Source organism: Astatotilapia calliptera, chromosome 9 (assembly GCF_900246225.1).
Source record: "Astatotilapia calliptera chromosome 9, fAstCal1.2, whole genome shotgun sequence".
NCBI classification, from domain to species: Eukaryota; Metazoa; Chordata; class Actinopteri; order Cichliformes; family Cichlidae; genus Astatotilapia; species Astatotilapia calliptera.
The window spans coordinates 1,138,125-1,159,087 of NC_039310.1; the positions used below are offsets into that span (position 1 = coordinate 1,138,125).

The 20,963-nt window shown below is 41.7% G+C and overlaps 1 protein-coding gene and 1 long non-coding RNA gene across 2 annotated transcripts; both read right to left on the bottom strand.

The window, feature by feature from the left end:
* Nucleotides 1-349: 349 nt before the first annotated feature.
* Nucleotides 350-1,609, bottom strand: LOC113029738 (uncharacterized). The gene is made up of 4 exons (XR_003273486.1): nucleotides 1,580-1,609; nucleotides 1,008-1,252; nucleotides 771-879; nucleotides 350-654 (listed from the first exon to the last, which is right to left on the bottom strand). It is a non-coding gene; the product is annotated as an uncharacterized LOC113029738 (long non-coding RNA).
* Nucleotides 1,610-3,954: 2,345 nt separating this feature from the next.
* On the bottom strand, nucleotides 3,955-5,272 carry LOC113029843 (uncharacterized). The gene is made up of 3 exons (XM_026180874.1): nucleotides 4,789-5,272; nucleotides 4,385-4,664; nucleotides 3,955-4,251 (listed from the first exon to the last, which is right to left on the bottom strand). The coding sequence occupies exons 1-3, from the start codon at nucleotides 5,118-5,120 to the stop codon at nucleotides 3,955-3,957; spliced, it is 909 nt and encodes a 302-aa protein (XP_026036659.1). The 5' UTR covers nucleotides 5,121-5,272.
* Between the last annotated feature and the right edge of the window lie 15,691 nt (nucleotides 5,273-20,963).

Consider the following 20,963-nt stretch of genomic DNA (forward strand, 5'->3'; position numbering starts at 1 on the left):
CTATTAGATCCTTAAGATCAAACCCGTGTCATTCTTTTGGTCCACTGCAGTAGTCAAAAAAAAAAAATAAGTGAAGTGTCCACAAATGGCCAGGATAGAGCCCAGAGTGTTAATGTTTAAAATGTATAATATTATTGATTACAATTCTTTACTGTTAATATCAACAATAAGCTTTTTATTTTGAAATTACAAGTTTAAAAAAAAAAAAAAAAAAATGCTGTTACATTTAATGCTGTTTCACTGTAATCCTTTATTATAAGTATGGACACAGAATCAAGTGAACAACATTTTGAAATAAGTTTAATTGGAATTTTGTACTATGCAAAAACAAAACAACAACAACAACAACATATTAAACAAACACAGCCAGTGCCTTCATTTGTCCATTACATGTCAAACATAGCACTGACCCTTAGCCCCTGATCATCAGCACATGCTTTCAAAAAGAGCTCCATGTCCTTTGCAAACTGGAAAAACAAAGAGGAACAAGTCCCTTGCTCCAGTGTCTTCTTCCTCTGACATGTCTATTAAGACCCTCTGCTGGTCCCCTTGATTTAAGGACACATATTTGGGCATTGTTACATGTCCACAGAAAGGTGCATTTTGGACAGCCCAGTGCACAGCAGGACGCAGATCTTCAACAACTGCTGGCTCCTGTGTCAGGCAAACGGGGATAAAAACATAGTTATTTCTCTGTTGCAGAACAGTTTAACAGTTATTCAAATTTCACTAACCATGTAATTACACTACTGTTTAGAGTGAATACTGACCTGACTGACTTCCTGGAACTTGCGCTTTTTCAGTCTGAAAATGGGCACGTGTTGTCCTTCAAGCACAGCTTTGGCTTCCTCTCTCCAGTGTGCAAATAGCTTGCCAGAGCTACAAAGAGTAAGGCCACAGTGAGGGCATGTCATTTTCATGGACTTTCCATCAGCTGCAGTTTTATTGAACACAGAGGGTAGAGCATATGAATGTTCTAACAAAGACTCAGAAAATGGTTCAGATACCGAAGACAAAACCTTGGGGGGGAGACGGGGCTCCTCGAAGAGTACTGCCAGAGGAATACGGGTCTCCTCGGAGAGTTCAGCGGGGAGCAGTCCTGATAATGGTGGCTGACTTGGCATTGAAGAATGCTGACAAGACAATAAATGCCTTGCCATATCCCCACGCCGTATGATTGTAATCTTACAGACAGGGCAGTGAAAGTGTCCTGTTGTCCTACAAGGCAGCCTGCACCGGCATATCATTTTATCTATAAGAGGAAAAAAACAAACAGATGTAATTTAAATGTAGTTGTATAGAATGCAATCAATTTGTCTAACAATCAGATTGTACATGTTAACAAAAACATCCAAGCCAACCTCAATAATGAAAGCAAAATGGTATGGATCACAAAAGTTATGTCAAGAAAAGTGGTGAAAAGTAAATAAAAATATTTTATAAAAACACTATTTTTGTTGCAGATGAATGCACTGAACTGTACAATATCAACAGTAACTTTTAAGTCAACAAAGATACTGCAGAAGTGCTTAAAAAAGTGCATATTTATAACTATAAAGTATATTTAATACAAACATACCTTTGAAAGTCAAAGCATTTTTTTATATGCACACTTAGGGCAAAGATTGAGGAGCATCTGACAGTAGGGCTGAAAGTGGGGCACAGAGGGCAGTGAAAGAGTCCTCTGCAACACGTGTTGCATTCCTGCAGTTCTGGCTTTAAGCCCGAATTCCAGATTGATGTGTGCATCTAAAACAGAGAGAAACAGATAAACACCATATATACATTTAAGTTAAGGTTTTAGCAGAAATAACAATTTACAGTTGGCATGTAATAGATTTGGGAAGAAAATTATTGAAAAAAAAAACCCCACAAATATTTTACAAGACACTTTAATTTGTGAGACATGTTTCTATTGACATATAACAGTCAATTGAACAGAGGCTAACTAAAATCTGGGCAATAAAAAAGCTGTACAGAAAAGAATGGCGAATAGAAGTATTGAGAAATATATAAATCTGTTTGTGACGAAATTTACAGTGTTGACGCTAACCAAAGGTGTCACAAGTACACACGTTCCTTACTACAGTTTAGATACCTCTGTTTAAAAAGCACTGACTCGACTTTTTAGTCAAGTGGAAGTAAGAAGTACAGGGTCTAAAATATAATTTATGTACAAAATTTTGAAGTAATCTTACGTCCAAAGCACGCGTGCGGGGGGCTGATTTACAAATGTACGGATTACAAAGTACAGATACGCGTGCTAAAATGTGAGAAGTAGAAGTATAAAGAAGTATACAGTAGGCACAAAAAAGTACAGCAGTAAAGTAAAGATACCAGAAAATTCTACTTAAGTACAGTATTGAAGTATTCGTTATTTTGCATCTCTGACGCCAACAATAAATCATACTCTAATGCAAAATGTGGTTTTTGCTTCTTCTCGCCCACAGAAGCCGTTAATCCAGCTCTCTTACTTAAACCAGGCCCAGGAAAAAGCATATGTGTGTTTCTCTGCCATGGAGCACGATGAAAAACATTAAAATAAGGAGGAATGTTGTTGTAACGCAAAAAAAGTGGCAACATGATCATTGTAAGAAAACTAGACGATTCCTAGAATTATGAAATCACTAACGGCAAATTTATATAAGAAAGACTTAACTAACCTTTGCGATCAACTTGCAAGACTTCCACGGTATCCATGCGTGTTTACGGCTACTGTGGAGGTCACGTGCTTCCGGCTACTGTGGAGGTCACGTGCTTCCGGCTACTGTGGAGGTCACGTGCTTCCGGCTACTGTGGAGGTCACGTGCTTCCGGTTAGTGTGGAGCTCCACAGTGGCTGCAGCCAGACCCTTCTCCACTGGGATGTCAGCACAGGCCAGCTCCATCCGGTTGTTCAGTCTGACGTCATTAGCCGTGTCTGGGTCTAAACTCTGCTGCAGGTCCATATATCAAATGATCACTGTGGCATTACTGAGAGTTGAAAAACTGTCTAAAGTCTTTCATCTTTAATAAAATGATCAGCCTTCTGCTCTACCAGGTGTAACAATTGAGTTTAACATCCAGGCATCCATGAAAACGGAATTTATGACATTTAACGGAGTTAGAAGTTAGAAGCTAGCGAGCTAACTCCCTGCTATCTAAATACAATATAGCATGTCCTGACTGCGGGGTTTTGGAAACAAATTAAAACGTACAGCTCTGTTATCACTTCCAACATAAATGAAGACAGAAAACTAAACAGCAGTGACGTTTGTAGGATTACTGAAGTTGGGCTAGCTGGTATATAATGATGTGCTACGTGACAGCTAGCGACACAGCTATGTTAGCATAATATAAACAAGCTAACTTTTTTTCCACTCGATAAAAGTTAACGTGAGTGTTCTCGGTGGTCAGGAACAAATGTAATCGCATGGCAGGATGCTGTAAAAGGACCAAACTTCAGCCAGGAGAACAACTGAGATAATCCATCCACAATACGAGGTTAGTCATTCATATACTGCTGCATGGGCTGGGCTGTAGTTACATCCTAAGGTTTTAAAAACTGAGCTTAAATAAATGATTAGCGGTAATAAAAGCCGAGGGAGGTCAACAGTGATCACTGACTGTTTTAGGAGCTTTTTGAGATCAAATAGAAGAAAATACATAACATTAAACATGTTAACAACACAAAAGCCATATTAAACGCAGACTACTTTAGACCCGGAAGTAGGATTCGTCGCGTCATCACTGAACAACCGGATTGCCCGTACGAGGTTCTCTCTTGTGTATGGCTGTCTGTCATACACCTTCCATCTCCATGATGAGAAGAACTCCTCTATAGGGTTCAGGAAAGGGGAGTAGGGTGGCAGACAGATGTTTAAAAAGTGGTCACTGTTGGTGGTGAACCACTCTCTGATTTGGTGTGTTTTGTGGAAGCGGACGTTGTCCCAAATGATCACATACATGTGATGTGCTAGCCTAGGATGGTGTGTTGTTGACGGTCCAGGAGGATGTCTTTTAGCTCCTCTAGGAAGGTGAGGAGACGTTGGGTGTTGTAAGACCCAAGGACAGCATGCCGGTGGACAAGCCACTCCGTACCCATAGCTGCACAAAGAGTAATATTACCCCCCCGTTGGCCAGGAACCTCAGTGATGGCTCTTTGGCCAATGATGTTACGGCCTCTTCGCCTTCGTTTCTGGAGGTTGAAGCCAGCCTCATCCAGGAAGAGGTACTCATGAGGTCTGGCCATCGCGTCCAACTGCATTATCCTCTGTGAACATGGAAAAGCGTACAGGTGTTCAGAACGGTCAATCAGGTAGCGCAGTATTGTCCAGAAGTAATGTAGGCCACTAAGCAACACAGTATGTCCACTAACTGTACTGTGGACATGGATGTATACGTACTTGCACATACTCGTAACGTTCTATGTGTCGCGCAGAGTTGCGCTCAAAGGGAACCCTGTAGACCTGTTTCATCCTCATCTGTTGGTGCCGGAGAACTCGGTCTATTGTGGACACGCTGACAGCATCAATGTTCTCAAAGTTTACATTATCTGCAATGACTTTGTCTCTGATCTCTCGGAGTCTAATGCAGTTGTTCTCATGGACCATATCTGCAATGAGGGTTTCTTGTGCCGCTGTGAATATGGCAACCCTCCCACCTCTATGTGGCATTCTTTCAGCTCTAAAGAAAGAAACATGTGTTGTCAATTGACTGATTTATATGTAAAACTACATGTAAAGTAACAGACCACTTTCACAGGCCTGTAAAACTGTAGTGTGACAAAGAAAGCAATAGCGTACTATACCTGTTGTGTTGTCTAAATGCCTTGATAATGGTGGCCACGGTGAACCTACTCAGGTTTGGATGTACTCTTCGTCCCGCTTCAGCCATTGTCATGCCATGGACAATGACATGATCAATTACTGTTGCTCGCATATCATCTGTTATGATGGTGCGAGGTTGTCTTCTTCTCCCACCTGGACCTTCTCCTCTCTCTTGTTGGCCTCCTTCTCTTCCTCCTCTACTCCGAACTCCTCTTCTTCTTAGGCCTTCACCACTTCCTCCTCTGATCTCAAAGCCTCTTCCTCTTTGGCCTGCAGCTCTTCTCCTTCCACACGCTCGAATGCCTTCATCCATTGTGATTGTTTGGCATCTTCACCAAACTATGCTTTTATAGGTGGGGTCACATCATTAGCAACAGGTGTCTTCAATTTTGAGTCGTTGTGTGTAGTGACTGACGCCAGGTGTGTTCCCTGTGTTCAAAGATTGGTGACTGTGGCAAGCATTTTGCATCACATGGGCTTTCATTTGAGAATATGAGCAGAGTTGTTTTGCAACATGTGTTTTAGCAAGGACAAATGTGTTTGGATTTATGAGTACAGAGGGTTGTGTTTTGTGAATTGTGTCTTCATGTGACGTGTTTATGGTACTGGAATATGGTGGCTACATTTAGTAAATGTGTTTAGACTACTGGTCATTTGGGTTACAGGATTGGCTTTTGTGTTTTAACATTTGAGAAAAACTGTAAAGTCCTGTTTGTGGCACATTAGTATATGTGAGGGGGCAAACTCCTCAAGATGGGTGGTGACCATGGCGGCCATTTAGAAGTCGGCCATCTTGGATACAACTTTTTTTTTTTTTTTTTCAATAGGAAGAGGGCCATGTGACACATCAAACTTATTGGTAATGTCACAAGAAAACCAATGGTGTGCTTGCTTTCTACTTTTTTTTCTTCCACTTCTCGGCCTCCACTCAGTAAGACTGAAAAGTATCATTTTGATATAAATACAAATAATTTATAGATCAGATATTCATTTACAAAAGATTACAAACATGCAAAATGTCAAGGACATTGACTGTAATCCCACATTTATTGGACCATAAAATGCTTAATGCTTCCTGTCTTTTGTTGAATTACAGTTGTTACTCAAACAATCTCCTTGATTTATCACATCAGAAATGTCATTCTGACCACTTGCAATGCAGTTCTGAAAAAGTTTTTTTTAAATAACACATAGTCACAAGACAGTAACAAAGACATTTTAGAGTAAGTATGCACAAAAAACTGACAATTTCAAATGGGAATGAGAATATGCATTACATATTTGAGAAATATGTACGAATGACTTTCGTTGTGAAAAAAAAACGCACAAAATCTGTCCCGAACTTTTACTTCTCCTATTTAAACCTCACCTCCTTCCTTTGTTTCCCTACATCGCCATATTCTCGGAGAAGAGCATCATGTTTCTTTTGATATATCTGCACAAAGTCATCTAGTCTAGTGAGACGCCTTCGTGCAAAACAAATCATTTTCAGGTCCCATTGACTTTTTTCCATGATCCCTTGCGTTTGATTGTCTTCAGTGTAGTTCTGAAAATGGTAATTACATCATTTAGACTTTGTCCCAATACAGCTTAATGTTTCATTTAGTGTGTTAACTTATTCTACCTGCTTCATCAACTGGGACACATGGTTGTACAGTTTACTGAGAAAGCTGTACGCTGGGCCTTTCCCATGCCGTCCAAGGTCTCTTGAAGAAAAACAGAATTTTTAATCAATAAAGCACTTCAAGAACTACATATACGTGTTGATTGATCAGAACAAGACCTACCAAGCAGCATTCCTGACCACAAGGTAGCATGTGGTAGAAAGTATTTTGAAATACTTGAAATGAATGCTGGTGCATGGTACACATTCGGTGGTCCAGTCACATCTTATTGTTTGCACTGAAGCACCGCAGCAAATTCCTAATGTTGTAAACCTCAACATCTGGCAATAAACCCATTCTGATTCTGATTCTGATTCTGATCAAGGGGGGCACTGGCAATTACTTCAGCAAAGTGCTGTTTAAGTGATGAATGACCTATATCTGTCTGAAATAAAGTTAAATATCATCTAAGTACAACCTTTTTATTACTAAAGAAGATCTTTGTGTTAAAAACACACAGTGGTAATACCCACCATGTTAGTGTAGAGGCTTATAAGTATTCATTGCATTGCATTCAGGTAACAGGACCCCAAAGCAGACTCAGCACACCGCAGCTCAGAACTATGTACAAGTTTTTATTGAACTGAAGAATCTTTTAACAACGTTAAGGAAACGAAAAACTAAGGCTCATGCCACGGGGGGGGAAACGAGGAGCGTGGAGCCCAGGAGCACCGTAATCGGGACCGTGGGGAAACTGCAACAGAAACAGACAGAGGACTACGTCGAACCGGTTTGACCTGGGAGACATGGAACGTGGGATGTATGCGCCAGGAGTCAGGAAGTTTCAGACTAACAGCAGCCGGATTGATGACAGCCTCTATTCTATATAGACCGATGAAGCGCGGAGCCAACTTGCGGGACGCAAGTTGGCTCCGCTCATTCTCCGCTCATTCTCGGGAAAAAGCGGTGGCTGGTATCCGAGGGAGGCTTCAAACGGTGACAGTCCTGTAGCGGAGGAGGTAAGGGAGTTGTGGGCGTATTCTGCCCAGGAGAGATAGGACGCCCAAGTGGAGGGATTACGCGAGGTGATGCAGCGCAACTTCCAGCTCTTGATTAAGCCACTCAGCTTGGCCATTTGACTGTGGGTGGAAGCCGGAGCTCAAGCTAACCTTGGCTCCTAAGTGTGAACAAAAGTTTGTCCAGATGCACGAGGTGAACTGTGGCCCCCGATCAGAAACGATATCGGAGGGAATGCCGTGGAGCCTGAAAACATTATCCACTAGGGCTTGAGCAGTTTCAGCGGCAGAGGGTAATTTTGCCAGAGGGACGAAGTGTGCGGCTTTAGAAAACCTATCAGAGATTGTAAGAATTACACTCTTCCTTGAGGAGCTGGGGAGGCCGGTTATGAAATCCAAAGAAATGTGGGACCAGGGATGGTGTGGCACTGGGAGTGCGTGGAGCAGGCCCGCTGGGTGTTTGGTGGACTGTTTATTATGGGCACAGGTGGAGCAGGTCGACACAGTCTTTTACATCTTTTATTAAAGATTTCCACCAGAACTGTTTTAGAAGGTTAATAGTTCTACTCACGCCAGGGTGGCAAGAAAATCGCGTGGTGTGACCCCAGTGAATGACGGCTCAACGGGCGGTGGCAGGAACAAAACGTTGCCCAGGAGGCCCGGTACCTGGGTCGGGATCTCCCAGGTGAGGGCCCCCACCACAAGCAGTGGGCAGGACAGTTGCTGGCGGCGATGATTCCGCATCCAGGGAGTATTGATGGGAGAGAGCGTCGGGTTTGATGTTGCGGGAGCCTAGGCGGTAGGAGAGAGTAAAGTTAAACCGGGTGAAGAATAGAGACCAGCGAGCCTGGCGGGAGTTTAACCTTTTGGCTGTTCTGAGATTAAGTTCTTATGGTCTGTTAAAATGAGAAATGGTTGCTCAGCTCCCTCCAGCCAGTGGCGCCACTCTTCCAAGGCTAGTTTGATGGCCAATAATTCCTTATCTCCCACATCGTAGTTCTTTTCAGAAGGGGTGAGACGGCGTGAAAAGAAAGCGCACGGCTGGAGCTTCCCCGGAGAGTCCGACCGAGTCGGACTCTCCAGTCAGACCGATCAAGTCTGCCAGTAATTCAGAGAACACATTAGCATGACCAAACTCTTTAAAATCTTTCTCCCTGCACAGTAAGACAAGAAACATGTGATCTGTGTCTGAGCGTACATGAAGTGGCAAGTTTGCCACTGATGCATATACAGCTAATACCTTGTGTTTTGTCCTTGCGCTCTGCTAAAGGGTTAGCGACTTCAAAGGCATCCTGGTAGAGTACTAGCTTGAGACATGATGGGTTTTGACCAAAAAAATCATTTGATTTAAACAGCTTACTATCACTTATGTCACACAGAACATCAGCAGGAGGCTCAGTAGAGGGCTCTTCTGATTTCTGCCACAGATCAGACTCTAGCAGACATCTCAAAGTCTCTCTTAAAGGCACATAATAGGCAAACCTATCTTTTCTGTTTTCATCTCTCCCTAAAAATATTTTCTTTGGTTCCACATAGTTGAAGGCTTTTTTAAAGATCTGAGCTCTGGAGTGCACTGTCCTCAATGGCCCGGTATGACATTCAGAAAAAAGATCATAGCTTTTGACAGATGTCCTCCTCTGATAATGATGTGTCATCTTTTAACAGTGATGCAAGTTTACCCAAACTGTATGTCTGTCCCAACTCATGTATGTTCTGCATTTCCTCCACAATGTTCTGTATGGTTGAAGCAGGCAGTAGAAACTGACCCTGCAATTTTAAGTAGAATAGTGAAACGTTTCTCAGAAAAAGATCACAGAATTCAGGGGGCATTTCCATGTTATCTTCATCTGTAATAGACTGTGCAGCAGGCTCGGAAATCAAGGGTACAAAGTCATCTGATGTGGTTGGAACAGATGATGATTGACATGCAGACTCTCTATATAAATCACCAATGCTGCTGTCTGAAAACTCTCTGTGTTTACGTGACATGTGAGTAGTAAAAGATGATTTAACTCTAAAGGTATTTGTGCATCCTCTTACTGGACAAGTGACCACGTGTCCTTCCACAATATGGCTCTTCAGATGAGCTATTAACTCTTTAGAGTTCCGACACTGACGTTCACACATCGCCATTGCACATGTAAACGAAGAAACCACCGCCACACCAGTGACATGGGTGGGGGCAGAGTGTCTTCGGTAAAAATGAGCCTTAAACGCGCCGTACCTGGTGTATGTCTGCTTGCAGCCTGCTTCAATAAACCGAAAGAAACAACGTGGCTCATTCCGATGCAGTTTACAATGAAGCACGCAGCCCCTTGATGACTGAACTACCTTACCACAGAAATTACAGGTTAACATAACTCCATGTACTTTGGTAATTCCTCCCTAGCGAATTAAGCACGCCAAATACAGAAACTAATCCAGAGCAATGCTTCCCTCGCGACAGTAATGCTAACTCAACTCACAACCTCACTCATAAAAAAACGAACTGCTAAAATTATCTATAAACGCTGGGCTGGTGGATTTTTATAACAGAGATAACTTGAAGTTGCATGTACTCACCTCACCTCGAACTAATTGTAAGCTGCCAGGATGTCTACAAATTCCGAAGATGCTGTGGTCCAAGCAGCAATAAATGGCGCTAATATACGAGTTCAAAACTGTGTCCGTTAGCGAAGCCAACTTGAGTCTCCTGCATGGAAAAAAAGAGCGGTTGGCACACAGCTCAGCAGCGCGCCGCGCTATTGGTCATTTTCAGGTGACGTCATCCCGCAATGTAACGTCGCTCTTTGTTTCTTTAGGAGGAGGTTCGAATTTGATCAGAAGTCATGTCTGCAGACCGCTGCAGCCACGTCTTGCCTTGCTTCCCCTTTTTTTGGTGAAATGGTTCGCTCATACTGCACAATGTTGCTACCAGATTTTTTTTTTTCTCTGCAATTCAAACATAAAACGTCTGTACACAGTTTACCAGCAGTTTAGCTACCAATCAACAGCAATCACACAAACTCAAAATTTAAGGCGGACCCACTTAAGGTGGTCTGATAATATGGCGTGAAACACAACAACATAAAGTTGTTTTAAAATAATAATTAAAAAAGATTATTGAAATCAATTTTATTCACAACCATGAACTTTATTTTTAACATCTTCTTTTGCTGTTGATTTTTTTTTTTATCAGAAGGTTAACAATGATATACTGCAGGCCTAACTTTTAATCTGTATATCAGTATCTGAATTTTAAAATAAAAAAATACTATCAGTTATAGCTGGGCGATACAAGATTTTTTCATATCACGATATGTTTTTTTTTCATTTCAGGCGATAACGATATCTATCACGATATCAGCCAAATAACTATATTTGTAAGATTTAAATGTGCCGTTGCTCACAAGTAAAATGTGAAATAATCAGCAGCTTGTTTTGATTTAAATATTTATTTCCCATAATAAGTTCAACAGGGTAGATGTACTTAAGGAACATGAGACTTTTTCAGATAAATAAAGGCAAATATTGCAAACTACCCAAAAGGCAGCCGCTAAAGAGTTTAAGTTTCAAAATAGAACAAACGAAACAGACTAAACTGTCAATTCCACTTAGAAACAAAATATTAATTCTAAAAATAAATCTTAGTTTGTTTTACAGAAGAACAGACAAAACTGACTAACTTTTGTCAATATCAAATAAACTGAGAACTAAAAGGAAATTCTCAATCTCTCCTTGTTGTATAGCTTAGCTTTTCAGTTTTAACAGTTACTTTAGTCTGACAAAAGCCGAATGACGAATTAGCGCTTCCAGTCAGACACTGAGGCTACGTCCACACGTACACGGGTATTTTTGAAAACTGAGATTTTCCGTTTTCGTTTTAAAAAATAATCCCGTCCACACATAAAGGCAGAAATGAAGGAAAACGCTGCTATGAACATGCCAAAGCAGCAGGTGGCGCTAGATTCCTAACCGTGCAGAAATGCTGGCCAATCAGAAGTCTAGAAGCCTCGGTGGGAAAAAGTAAACAAAGCTGGGGCATAGAAGCAGAACCGAGTCGTATGTGTGGAGGGACAGTAACTGTGTGTATATGTAAGCATTTAAACACTGCAGAGAGTAGAATTAACAGTAACAGTATTGTAAAAATTCATTTCACCGAAACAATAACGTGGCGCACAGTGTGACGTCAAAAAATGCGCACACCTTTGATGCTGCGTTTTCTCCGTTTTTCTAGTCCACACGTAATTGCAAAAACTGAGTTTTTAAAAATCTTTGTTTTCAGTGACCAAAAACGGCGTTTACGTGTGGACGAAAGGTGCAAACGCATAGAAAGATCTGTGTTTTCAAGAATGCCCGGGTACGTGTGGACGTAGCGCATGCACCAGTTTGTTGTATTTCCAGACTTGCTTTCGGCACAATTTACAGTGCACGCTACTCTGTTTTTTGTCAGACTTGAAATAGCCGAAATACCTTCACACTACGGAACTTCTTTGGCTCTTCCGTTCGACAATCTCTCCGGCATTGGAACCATCATCTGTTTTCTCTTCGGTCACGCTCGGTTGATTTTTCTAGTCGGCACACTCATTTCCTCCATTACCCGGGTGGTACGGTGGCTGGCTGCTTCCCAAACAAATACACATGTGCGGCTTGGCACTTGTGCTGTACGTAACAAGTCACGTGACGTGACGCTGCGGCTGTGATTAGTTCGGCTCTGCGCTACTTAATTTGGATTGGCTGTTCTTTTTTTTTTTTCTTTTTTTTTAAGAGGACAAGAGCGGCGAGGTCTATTGCGAAAAAGTTATATCGCGATACATATCGTTATCGTTCTATCGCACAGCTCTACTATCAGTTTTATTGTCTTTCACTGCTGATATTTGCTTTTTTTTTTTTTATGGTATTTACTGGTTGTATTATTACGGTGGACCCTATTTTTTAACATCTTGCTTCTGTAAAAATGAATGTTTTTGTTTGCTTAAAAATCTACAGCTTTATACTGTGAATTCCAATGTGCACAACCCCAAAAGATGTAGTTTTACTCAAATAATACTGTAAAATCTAAGTTTTTCAGACATTTTCAACATTACAATATGTAATTGTAAAATGTATGCATATTTATTTGTTTTCACAGAAAATATTTATAATTTCAACATTTTATTACAGTAAAAAACAAAGTTTTATCCAGTCTCACAATTAACGGTTATTCAATCTATTTAATACAGTAAAAGGAAGTTTTTGGTTTTACGCTCCATTACCGTTGGAATTTGACGGTGTTTTGCTGTATATTTTACTGACTTTTTTTACAGTGTATGTTGAAGTTGTCTGTGTCTAACTGTCCTGTGATAACCTGGAAGTATCGCTCCAAAAGGTCTTCCAAACTTGCTCTGCAGAATATAATAGCAATGGACTGGAGAAGCACCAGTGAGCCACATATGATCATTACTGGCCTTTTGTTTGCCCTGCTTCCATTCTGGTAAGCTCTGTTTGAAATGCTTGAAGAAAATATGTAACAGAAGCAGTGGTATGGTCACGCGTTACATATGTTGCTGTTGGTAGAAGTGATGATCGCTTGAAGGGACTTCTCACTATAACTTCATACACATAGTACGGAGTAGCAGAAGCATTATCTTTAGAGATAATGCTTCCTGTTGCATCAAAATATACTACATCGTCTTTGCACCGCTGGTAAAACACTGAAAGGGGTTGGTTTTTTTTGGACCACAGCATTATCCCCTTTTGGATGCAGGAGCACTCTCTGAAGGACTTCATTTGGAAGTCCTCGCTGTCTGTCTACTAACATTTGCAGACTGACCATCTCATTTAAATGAGGTCTCGGTTTTTTATTTTCTGTGGAACCAGGCAATATTTTTCAAGACATCTTTAGATGGTGCCTCATCCTGACACCCTGCTTGGAAAACTTGTTCTGGTATTTGATTTAGAGAATCCAGCTAAGGACTTTTGTTTCAAGTTTTTCCGTTATTACATCTCTGGACTGTCCATGCACAGGTCTTGTGGCGCACATCAGCCTTCAGGGTTTTTTCGTCTTTAACCTGCACTTTCACAGTCACTGGACAATCCTTAAAATGGCAGTATGCCTTACATGAGAATACAGCCGTCTTAGACCTTGACTGACTGGTGTTGATGGTATGCCTCTTAAATCCAAAACTGCAAAATGGGTGTACAGACTTAATGCCAGTGGCTACCACATTAGTCCACTGCATACCTTTGAAAAGCCTCCCTTTCTGTGTGGCTTTTTTTTTTTTTTTTTTTTTAAGGTCTTGCCAGTCTTTCTGGTCAATGGGGGAAAAAATGGCTGCTGTGGTAAAGAGTTTTTGTAGCATTACTACTGTCACTTTTGTTGGATGAATTTGTACTACACTCCTGTAACGTAAAAAAAAAATGTGATTAATAATAGGCGATGTAATTTTATGAAGGCAACATAATCAATAGTTATTATTTTATGTGAAAAATACTTTACCTTTTTTGAGGGATGAAGACGATCGTGATGGAGACACGTCAGTTTGTGGCTGTTTCGATTCAGAAGAAACATTTTGGACAATGCCATTATCATCACTGGCCTCCCAGACATCCTTTGAATAACATTTGATTTGTCAAATAAAGATAATTTTTAAACAGAGACATTGTTTTAATCGAGTGAAAGTAGTTCAAAGTAATGTAAAAAATAAATCCAACCTGTTTGAGGAAATAGGATCAAGGAAACAGTGGCGACTTGAACATGTATCCAAAGGAAGGGAAAGAATCTCTGAGTGAAATTATTAACTTATGAGTATAGTATGGTAAATCAAGAACTACATGTTTTAGTTTAAAAAGTTTACAAAGCGCTTACTCTATATTACAAATATAATAGATGTTTAAATTATATTTTTATGTATTTTGTTGTTGCTGTTCCCACACAAGCAAGATCATTCTTACCACATTTAAAGCAGTTATAACAGTTAAGGCATAATTCATAACTTATGCTCACAAATTACATATGACATATCTGAAATCATTGAAAATGATTCATTATAATCTTTCATTATTGGAGTTGTTATAACCTATGCAAAAAGGCATGGGAACTGGGTTGTGGTGTTATCTGTTTAAGTATATCCGGTTTTATGGTGAAAAGTGTGTTGGGTACCGGAAGTGAGAGATAATAAAAGTGGAAGTTGTTTGCTCTACAAGGTGTCGTCTCTTTCCCTACCGAAAACCACGACATGGTGTCAGGAGTGGGATAGTTGTAAGTGCCTTATCATCGGGGAGGACAGCAAGCGACTTTGGGAGTGGTAAAGAGTTTTCTCGAGACGAAAGATGTCGGACGAAGAAGCGGGAGCTAGCGCAACAGTTACGCGGCCTCGCACGCCACCGCCCCACCAGCGAGCTAACGGCGGCTACAATGCTAACGCTAACCTACCCCCGAATGCCACTTTCACCATCCAGCCCCCCGAGCTGTTCGATTTCTCGAAGCCACAGCATTGGGAAAAATGGATACGGAGGTTTGAAAGGTTTGAAAGGTTTCGACTCGCAAGCAACCTACACCTTAGCTCCGAGGCTAACCAGGTGAACACTCTCATCTACTGCATGGGGGATGAAGCAGATGATATCCTCCGAGGACAAGCGTTATCTGACATACAGAGACAGCAGTATCAAGCAGTAAGAGACACTTTGGAGATGTACTTTGTTCCCAGGAAAAACATTATCTACGAGAGAGCCCGCTTTAATCAGAGAACACAGCAAGCTAATGAAACTGTAGACTCGTTTGTCACTGCACTTTACGCTTTAGCTGAAAACTGCAGTTATGGTGCGCTGCACGATGAGTTAATAAGAGATCGCCTCGTCGTGGGTCTGAGGGACATCAGCTTAGCGGAGAGACTTCAATTGGACAAAGATTTGACGTTGGAGAAAGCGGTTAACCAAGCCAGGCAGTCTGAAGTCATCAAAAAACAACAGACAGACATCAGAGGGGAAAATAAAATGGAAATAGACGCTGTGTCAGCTAAGCACAAGGAACAAAGGCATTCAATGTTCAAACCCCGTGGAGATCGCAAATACACATCAAAGGACAAAACATCTAATGGGAGATCATGCTACAGGTGTGGGAAAACCCCTGTACATGGTAAAGATCAATGCCGAGCGAAAGATGTATCTTGTCACTCATGTGGTAAAAGAGGTCATTTCAGTAAAGTGTGTAAATCTGTTAAATCTGTGCATGTGATAGAAGCCGAAGAAAGCGATGTTACACCCGTGTTTCTTGGTTCTGTAGACGTAGGCTCAGATCCTTGGTATGCAGATCTCACTATCAGAAACCACAAAGTCAGATTTAAGATAGACACAGGAGCTGACATATCTGTTATCCCTGCCCAGACGTTTTACAGCATAAACCAGAACGAGACAGGGTTATGCAAACCAGATAGACCGTTGTTTGGTCCGAGTGGTTCCCCACTTGACATGTTGGGTATGAGCAGAGAAACACTTTGCAAAGATGAACAGGGAATACAGGAAAATGTGTACATTAGCAAAGATTTGCACGTAGCACTGTTAAGCAGGCCGGCAAGCGTCAAGCTGAACCTAGTGTGTAGAGCCGACAGTATTGACATGAATGTGCTGCACGAAAAATACCCGAAACTGTGTCAGGGTTTAGGCTTAATGCAACAACCTTATTCAATTAAGTTGAAGCCTGAGGCTGTGCCTTTTTCCCTGGCCACACCAAGACGGGTCCCCATTCCACTGTTAGGAAAAGTGAAACAGGAACTGGAAAGAATGGAGTCCATGGGAGTAATCAGCAGAGTAGAAGAACCAACGGAGTGGTGCGCAGGAATGGTCCCGGTGCCAGCAAAAAACGACTCAGTACGTATTTGTGTTGACCTCACTCACCTCAATGAAGCAGTGTGCAGAGAAAAGTACATCCTGCCTTCGGTTGAACAGACTCTAGGTTCTCTGGCGGGAGCTAAAGTCTTCAGCAAGTTGGATGCAAACAGAGGCTTCTGGCAGGTCCCATTGTCACCAGAGTCAGCACACTACACGACATTCATTACACCCTTTGGGCGCTTCTACTTCAACAGACTTCCTTTTGGAATAGCGTCTGCCCCAGAACATTTTCAGCGTAGAATGTCAGTAATCCTTAATGGGCTGCCAGGCGTGGTCTGTCACATGGATGATATTCTCATTTGGGGACAGGATCAGCAGGAGCACAACGCCAGACTGCACACAGTGCTCAATAAACTACAAGAGGCCGGTGTCACACTGAGCAAACAGGAAGTGAAGTTTCTTGGACGCATCTTGTCTGCGGAAGGAGTACAGCCAGACCCAGACAAAATTAGAGCAATCTCAGAAATGAAAGAGCCATCAAACGTCAGTGAAATGCGCAGCTTTCTTGGGATGGTAAACCAATTAGGCAAATTTATCCCAGGACTTGCTGAAAAAGATAAGCCCCTAAGAGACCTGCTCTCGAAGAAAAATCAGTGGGTTTGGAGCTGCGCACAGCAAAAAGCATTCAGGCAGCTGAAAGGCGATCTGACGTCAACTCCCATTCTTGCACTCTATGACCCAAACAAAGAGTTAAAACTGTCTGCAGATGCTTCCTCCTATGGACTGGGAGCAGTCCTATTTCAAAAAGAGGGAGAGCAATGGAGACCTGTTGCATATGCGTCTCGCTCTTTAACGGAAACAGAACAGAGGTATGCACAGGTGGAGAAGGAGGCGCTTGGACTAACATGGTTGTGAAAGATTCAAAGATTTCCTCATCGGGAGACACTTCTCCTTAGAGACTGACCACAAGCCACTCATCAGCCTGCTAGGACAGCAAGCTCTAACCGAGCTTCCACCCAGGATCCAACGATTCCGCCTAAGGCTTATGATGGCTACACCATCTCACACACTCCTGGTAAAGCACTCCTCACAGCAGATGCACTGTCACGTGCACCCCTTAACCAAGACCCTGATTCAAAAGCTACAGCTGAATTTCTGGAAGACACAAATATTTATGTGGATGAAATTGTCAAATGCATGCCTGCTACCTCGACATACATCACACAGGTAAAAGAACAGCTAAAAACCGACAGCATATGTTCAGAGGTCATGACTTTTTGTCAGAGCAGCTGGCCAGAATACAGCCATCTCATAGGCCCAATTAAAGCATATTGGCCACACAGAGAGACCTTAACTGTACATGACAATCTGCTACTGAAAGGCACCAGACTAGTAATCCCCACTGCTATGCGCCACTCTGTCCTAAGTGCCCTACATGAGGGGCACCAGGGAATGTCTAGATGCAGAGAGAGAGAGCCAGAGAGGCAGTGTGGTGGCCTGGTCTGAGTGGGCAAATAAACGAACTTGTGAAAAACTGCACCATCATCAAAGAGCGTACTAACCCAGTACAACCTTTAATGCCAAGCCAACTCCCGGAGAGGCCATGGCAAAAAGTTGGTGCAGACCTTTTTACACTCAATGACAGCAACTATGTGCTTTTGGTGGACTACTACTCGAAATTTGTGGAAGTAGCCAAACTTACCCCCACCAGATCGGAAGATGTTATAGTACACCTAAAATCTGTCTTTTCCAGACATGGAATTCCAGAGCTTTTCTACACTGACAACGGACCTCAGTTTTCAGGACAACAGTTCAAAGACTTTGCAGCAACTTATGGGTTCAGACATGTAACAAGCAGTCCTAGATTTGCACAGAGCAATGGCGAGGCTGAGCGTCATGTCCAAACTGTGAAAAACCTGCTAAAGAAGGCAAAAGACCCATATCTTGCACTTCTAGCTTACAGAGCAACACCATTGGCTAACAGATATAGCCCGGCGCAACTACTGATGGGACGGAGACTGCGCACGCCAGTTCCCCAGCTTCCTTCCCTACTCAATCCCAGCCTGCCCAATAAGAATACAGTGTTGGCAAAAGCGAGAGAGAAGGGCGAGGGACAGTGATGCGTACAACAGGAGACATCGGGCGACTGAACTTCCCCCACTCGCACCGGGGCAACCAGTGTGGATTACAGACACTAGGCGTGAAGGGACTGTCATCTCCTCTCACTCCACACCCCGCTCCTATATGGTTGAGACTCCTTCAGGAGCCATCAGGAGAAATAGACGTCACCTCCAGCCATTACCAGAGTCCACACCAAAGTTACAGACCCCATCTACCCCCGTCAGTCCCAGAGAAAATACCCTGCCAGTTCCCAACCTATCGACGTCTACAACTCTGACTCCCAAGACAGAAGTCCCAGGTCTTGTCAGAACTAGAGCTGGCAGAGTTGTCATAAAACCACAAAGGTTGAACTTGTGAGATTAAATAAAGAAAAGCATCTCGAGTTAAAAATAGAGTAGCTATGTTTCTGCAATAGGTTCTAAGAAGTAACGGAAGTAAATGTTTCAATAAGTTGTTGTTTTCTGCAAAAGGAGGATGTGGTGTTATCTGTTTAAGTATATCCGGTTTTATGGTGAAAAGTGTGTTGGGTACCGGAAGTGAGAGATAATAAAGGTGGAAGTTGTTTGCTCTACAAGGTGTCGTCTCTTTCCCTACCGAAAACCACGACATGGTGTCAGGAGTGGGATAGTTGTAAGTGCCTTATCATCGGGGAGGACAGCAAGCGACTTGCTCTCTTTCCCTACCGAAAACCACGACGGTAATAATCTTGCCCAAGGATATTTGGCATGCAGACTGGGGGAGCCAGGAATGAAACCACCAAAGTTTCAATAACTAGTTGATCTGCTCTACCACACTGTAAAAAATGTTTGTGAAAAATCGTGACATCAAAAATGTGTAAATAGAAAAACAAAAAAGCAATGTTTAATTGTCACGGTCCTGGGTCTTATGACCCAGTGTTTTGAGTTTCAGTTCTTTTGATGTTCATAGTGTATGTTTAAGCTTATCAGGTTTCCTAAGTTTATTTGTTATCATGCCTAAGTGTTTCTAGTTCTTATTATTTCCCCCTCGTGTTCCAACTATGTTAAATCTCCCTTGCCCTTCGTGTGTTTCATGTCTGTTGTCTTATGTTGTTATGTCTGCCTCTCATGTTCCTGTTTCATTTTGGAGAGATCTCGTGTTTTTATATTATGGATTATGTTTTGAGTCCTTTGTGGTACTGTTTCGTGTTTCCCTAGATCTGTTATGGTTATCTTAGGTTTTGCTCTTTGGCTTCGTCATATGGCTTCCCTGTGTTCCATGTTATGTCCACTGTGATGGTTTTGTACCATATTTCAGGTTCCTATATTCTGTCTCCCCAGTTGCTGTTAAGTTTGCATGTTTAGAATTCAGTCAGTGTGTTTCCTGTTTTACTTTGAAGGTCCATGTCTCATGTGAGTGTTTCTAGTTTTGCTTCCCTTGCCTCGTCCTGCTTTATTACCCTCAGCTGTTCCTCCATGTGTTCCCACTTCCCCTAATCACCTCCTGTGTATTTAAGTCCTCTGTTTTCAGTGTGTGATTGTCAGGTCGTCTGTTGTCCACGCCATGTTTCCCATGCCATGCTTCCAAGTTTCTTGCCTAGGTTTTTCTTATTGCTTGTTTAGATTCCCCAGTTTAGGTTTGTGTTAATTTTGCTTCAGTTTGCCTTGCCCTTTGTTTGTACCTCTTCTACTAGCCTTATTAAACGGCTCGCCTTTTGTTAACATTTCAAGTTCTGTTCCCTGTTCCTTGGCGTCTGCGTTTTGGGTCCTTTTTCAATTCATACAGTCTGCCCTCGCCAGACTGTGACATTAATTTACATCAACATTTTGTAAATAATACATATATACCTGTAAAGTGTTAATTTTACAGTAGGAATATGTTTTAAATGTCAAATGTCCTTGTTGAATTTACAGTTTACTGTTTTAAAAACACTGAAAAATGGTAATTTAAAAGTCAACACGTACAACTGAAACGGTAACAAAATAATGTTTTTTGGGGGTTTTTAAAAATTCAGAAAGTATCTGTATTACATTTTACAAATTCATTCAAACTCATTTACAACGTTGGTCACATACAGACCACTTTTTAAGTGGATCAGACCAGTACAAATTCTGTCAGTGTAAAGATGTTATCAGAGATATCTTTATATGACAGTACAATTTCAACAGTACTTGTCAGTTTTTCTACATTTTAAAGACAAACTGCTGTAGTAAATAAATGAAATCCTTCAGCATAAGTCTTTAGTCTTAAATTGTAATAAATAAATGTTAAAAATGACCTAAAAGTTATGGCAGCCCACTGGCCAGACTGTGATGTAATTATAAAATCTTTCAAATAGACAGCTGGTCATCTCCTCCGTGTTAGTCATTTCTTTAATTTTGCACCACGTTCAATCAATTTTAGCCAGATTTAGTAAAAGTTAAATTAATCATTTGCTCAAATGTTTTTTTTTTTTTAATGCCCAAAGTGTGCTAGTATTTAAAACTACACGAGCTCTGAGCGTGAGAGTTTGTTTCTGTTCTTTGATTGGACTACTTAAATTATTGCGGGAGTAGCAAGCTTGGCGGCCCGTGTCATTACGTGCTCAGTCTGCGAGCAGAGTGGTGGAGATGTGTATACGTTGAGATATTCAGCTATTTTAACACGAGCAAAAGTTTTGGTAAGCTAACA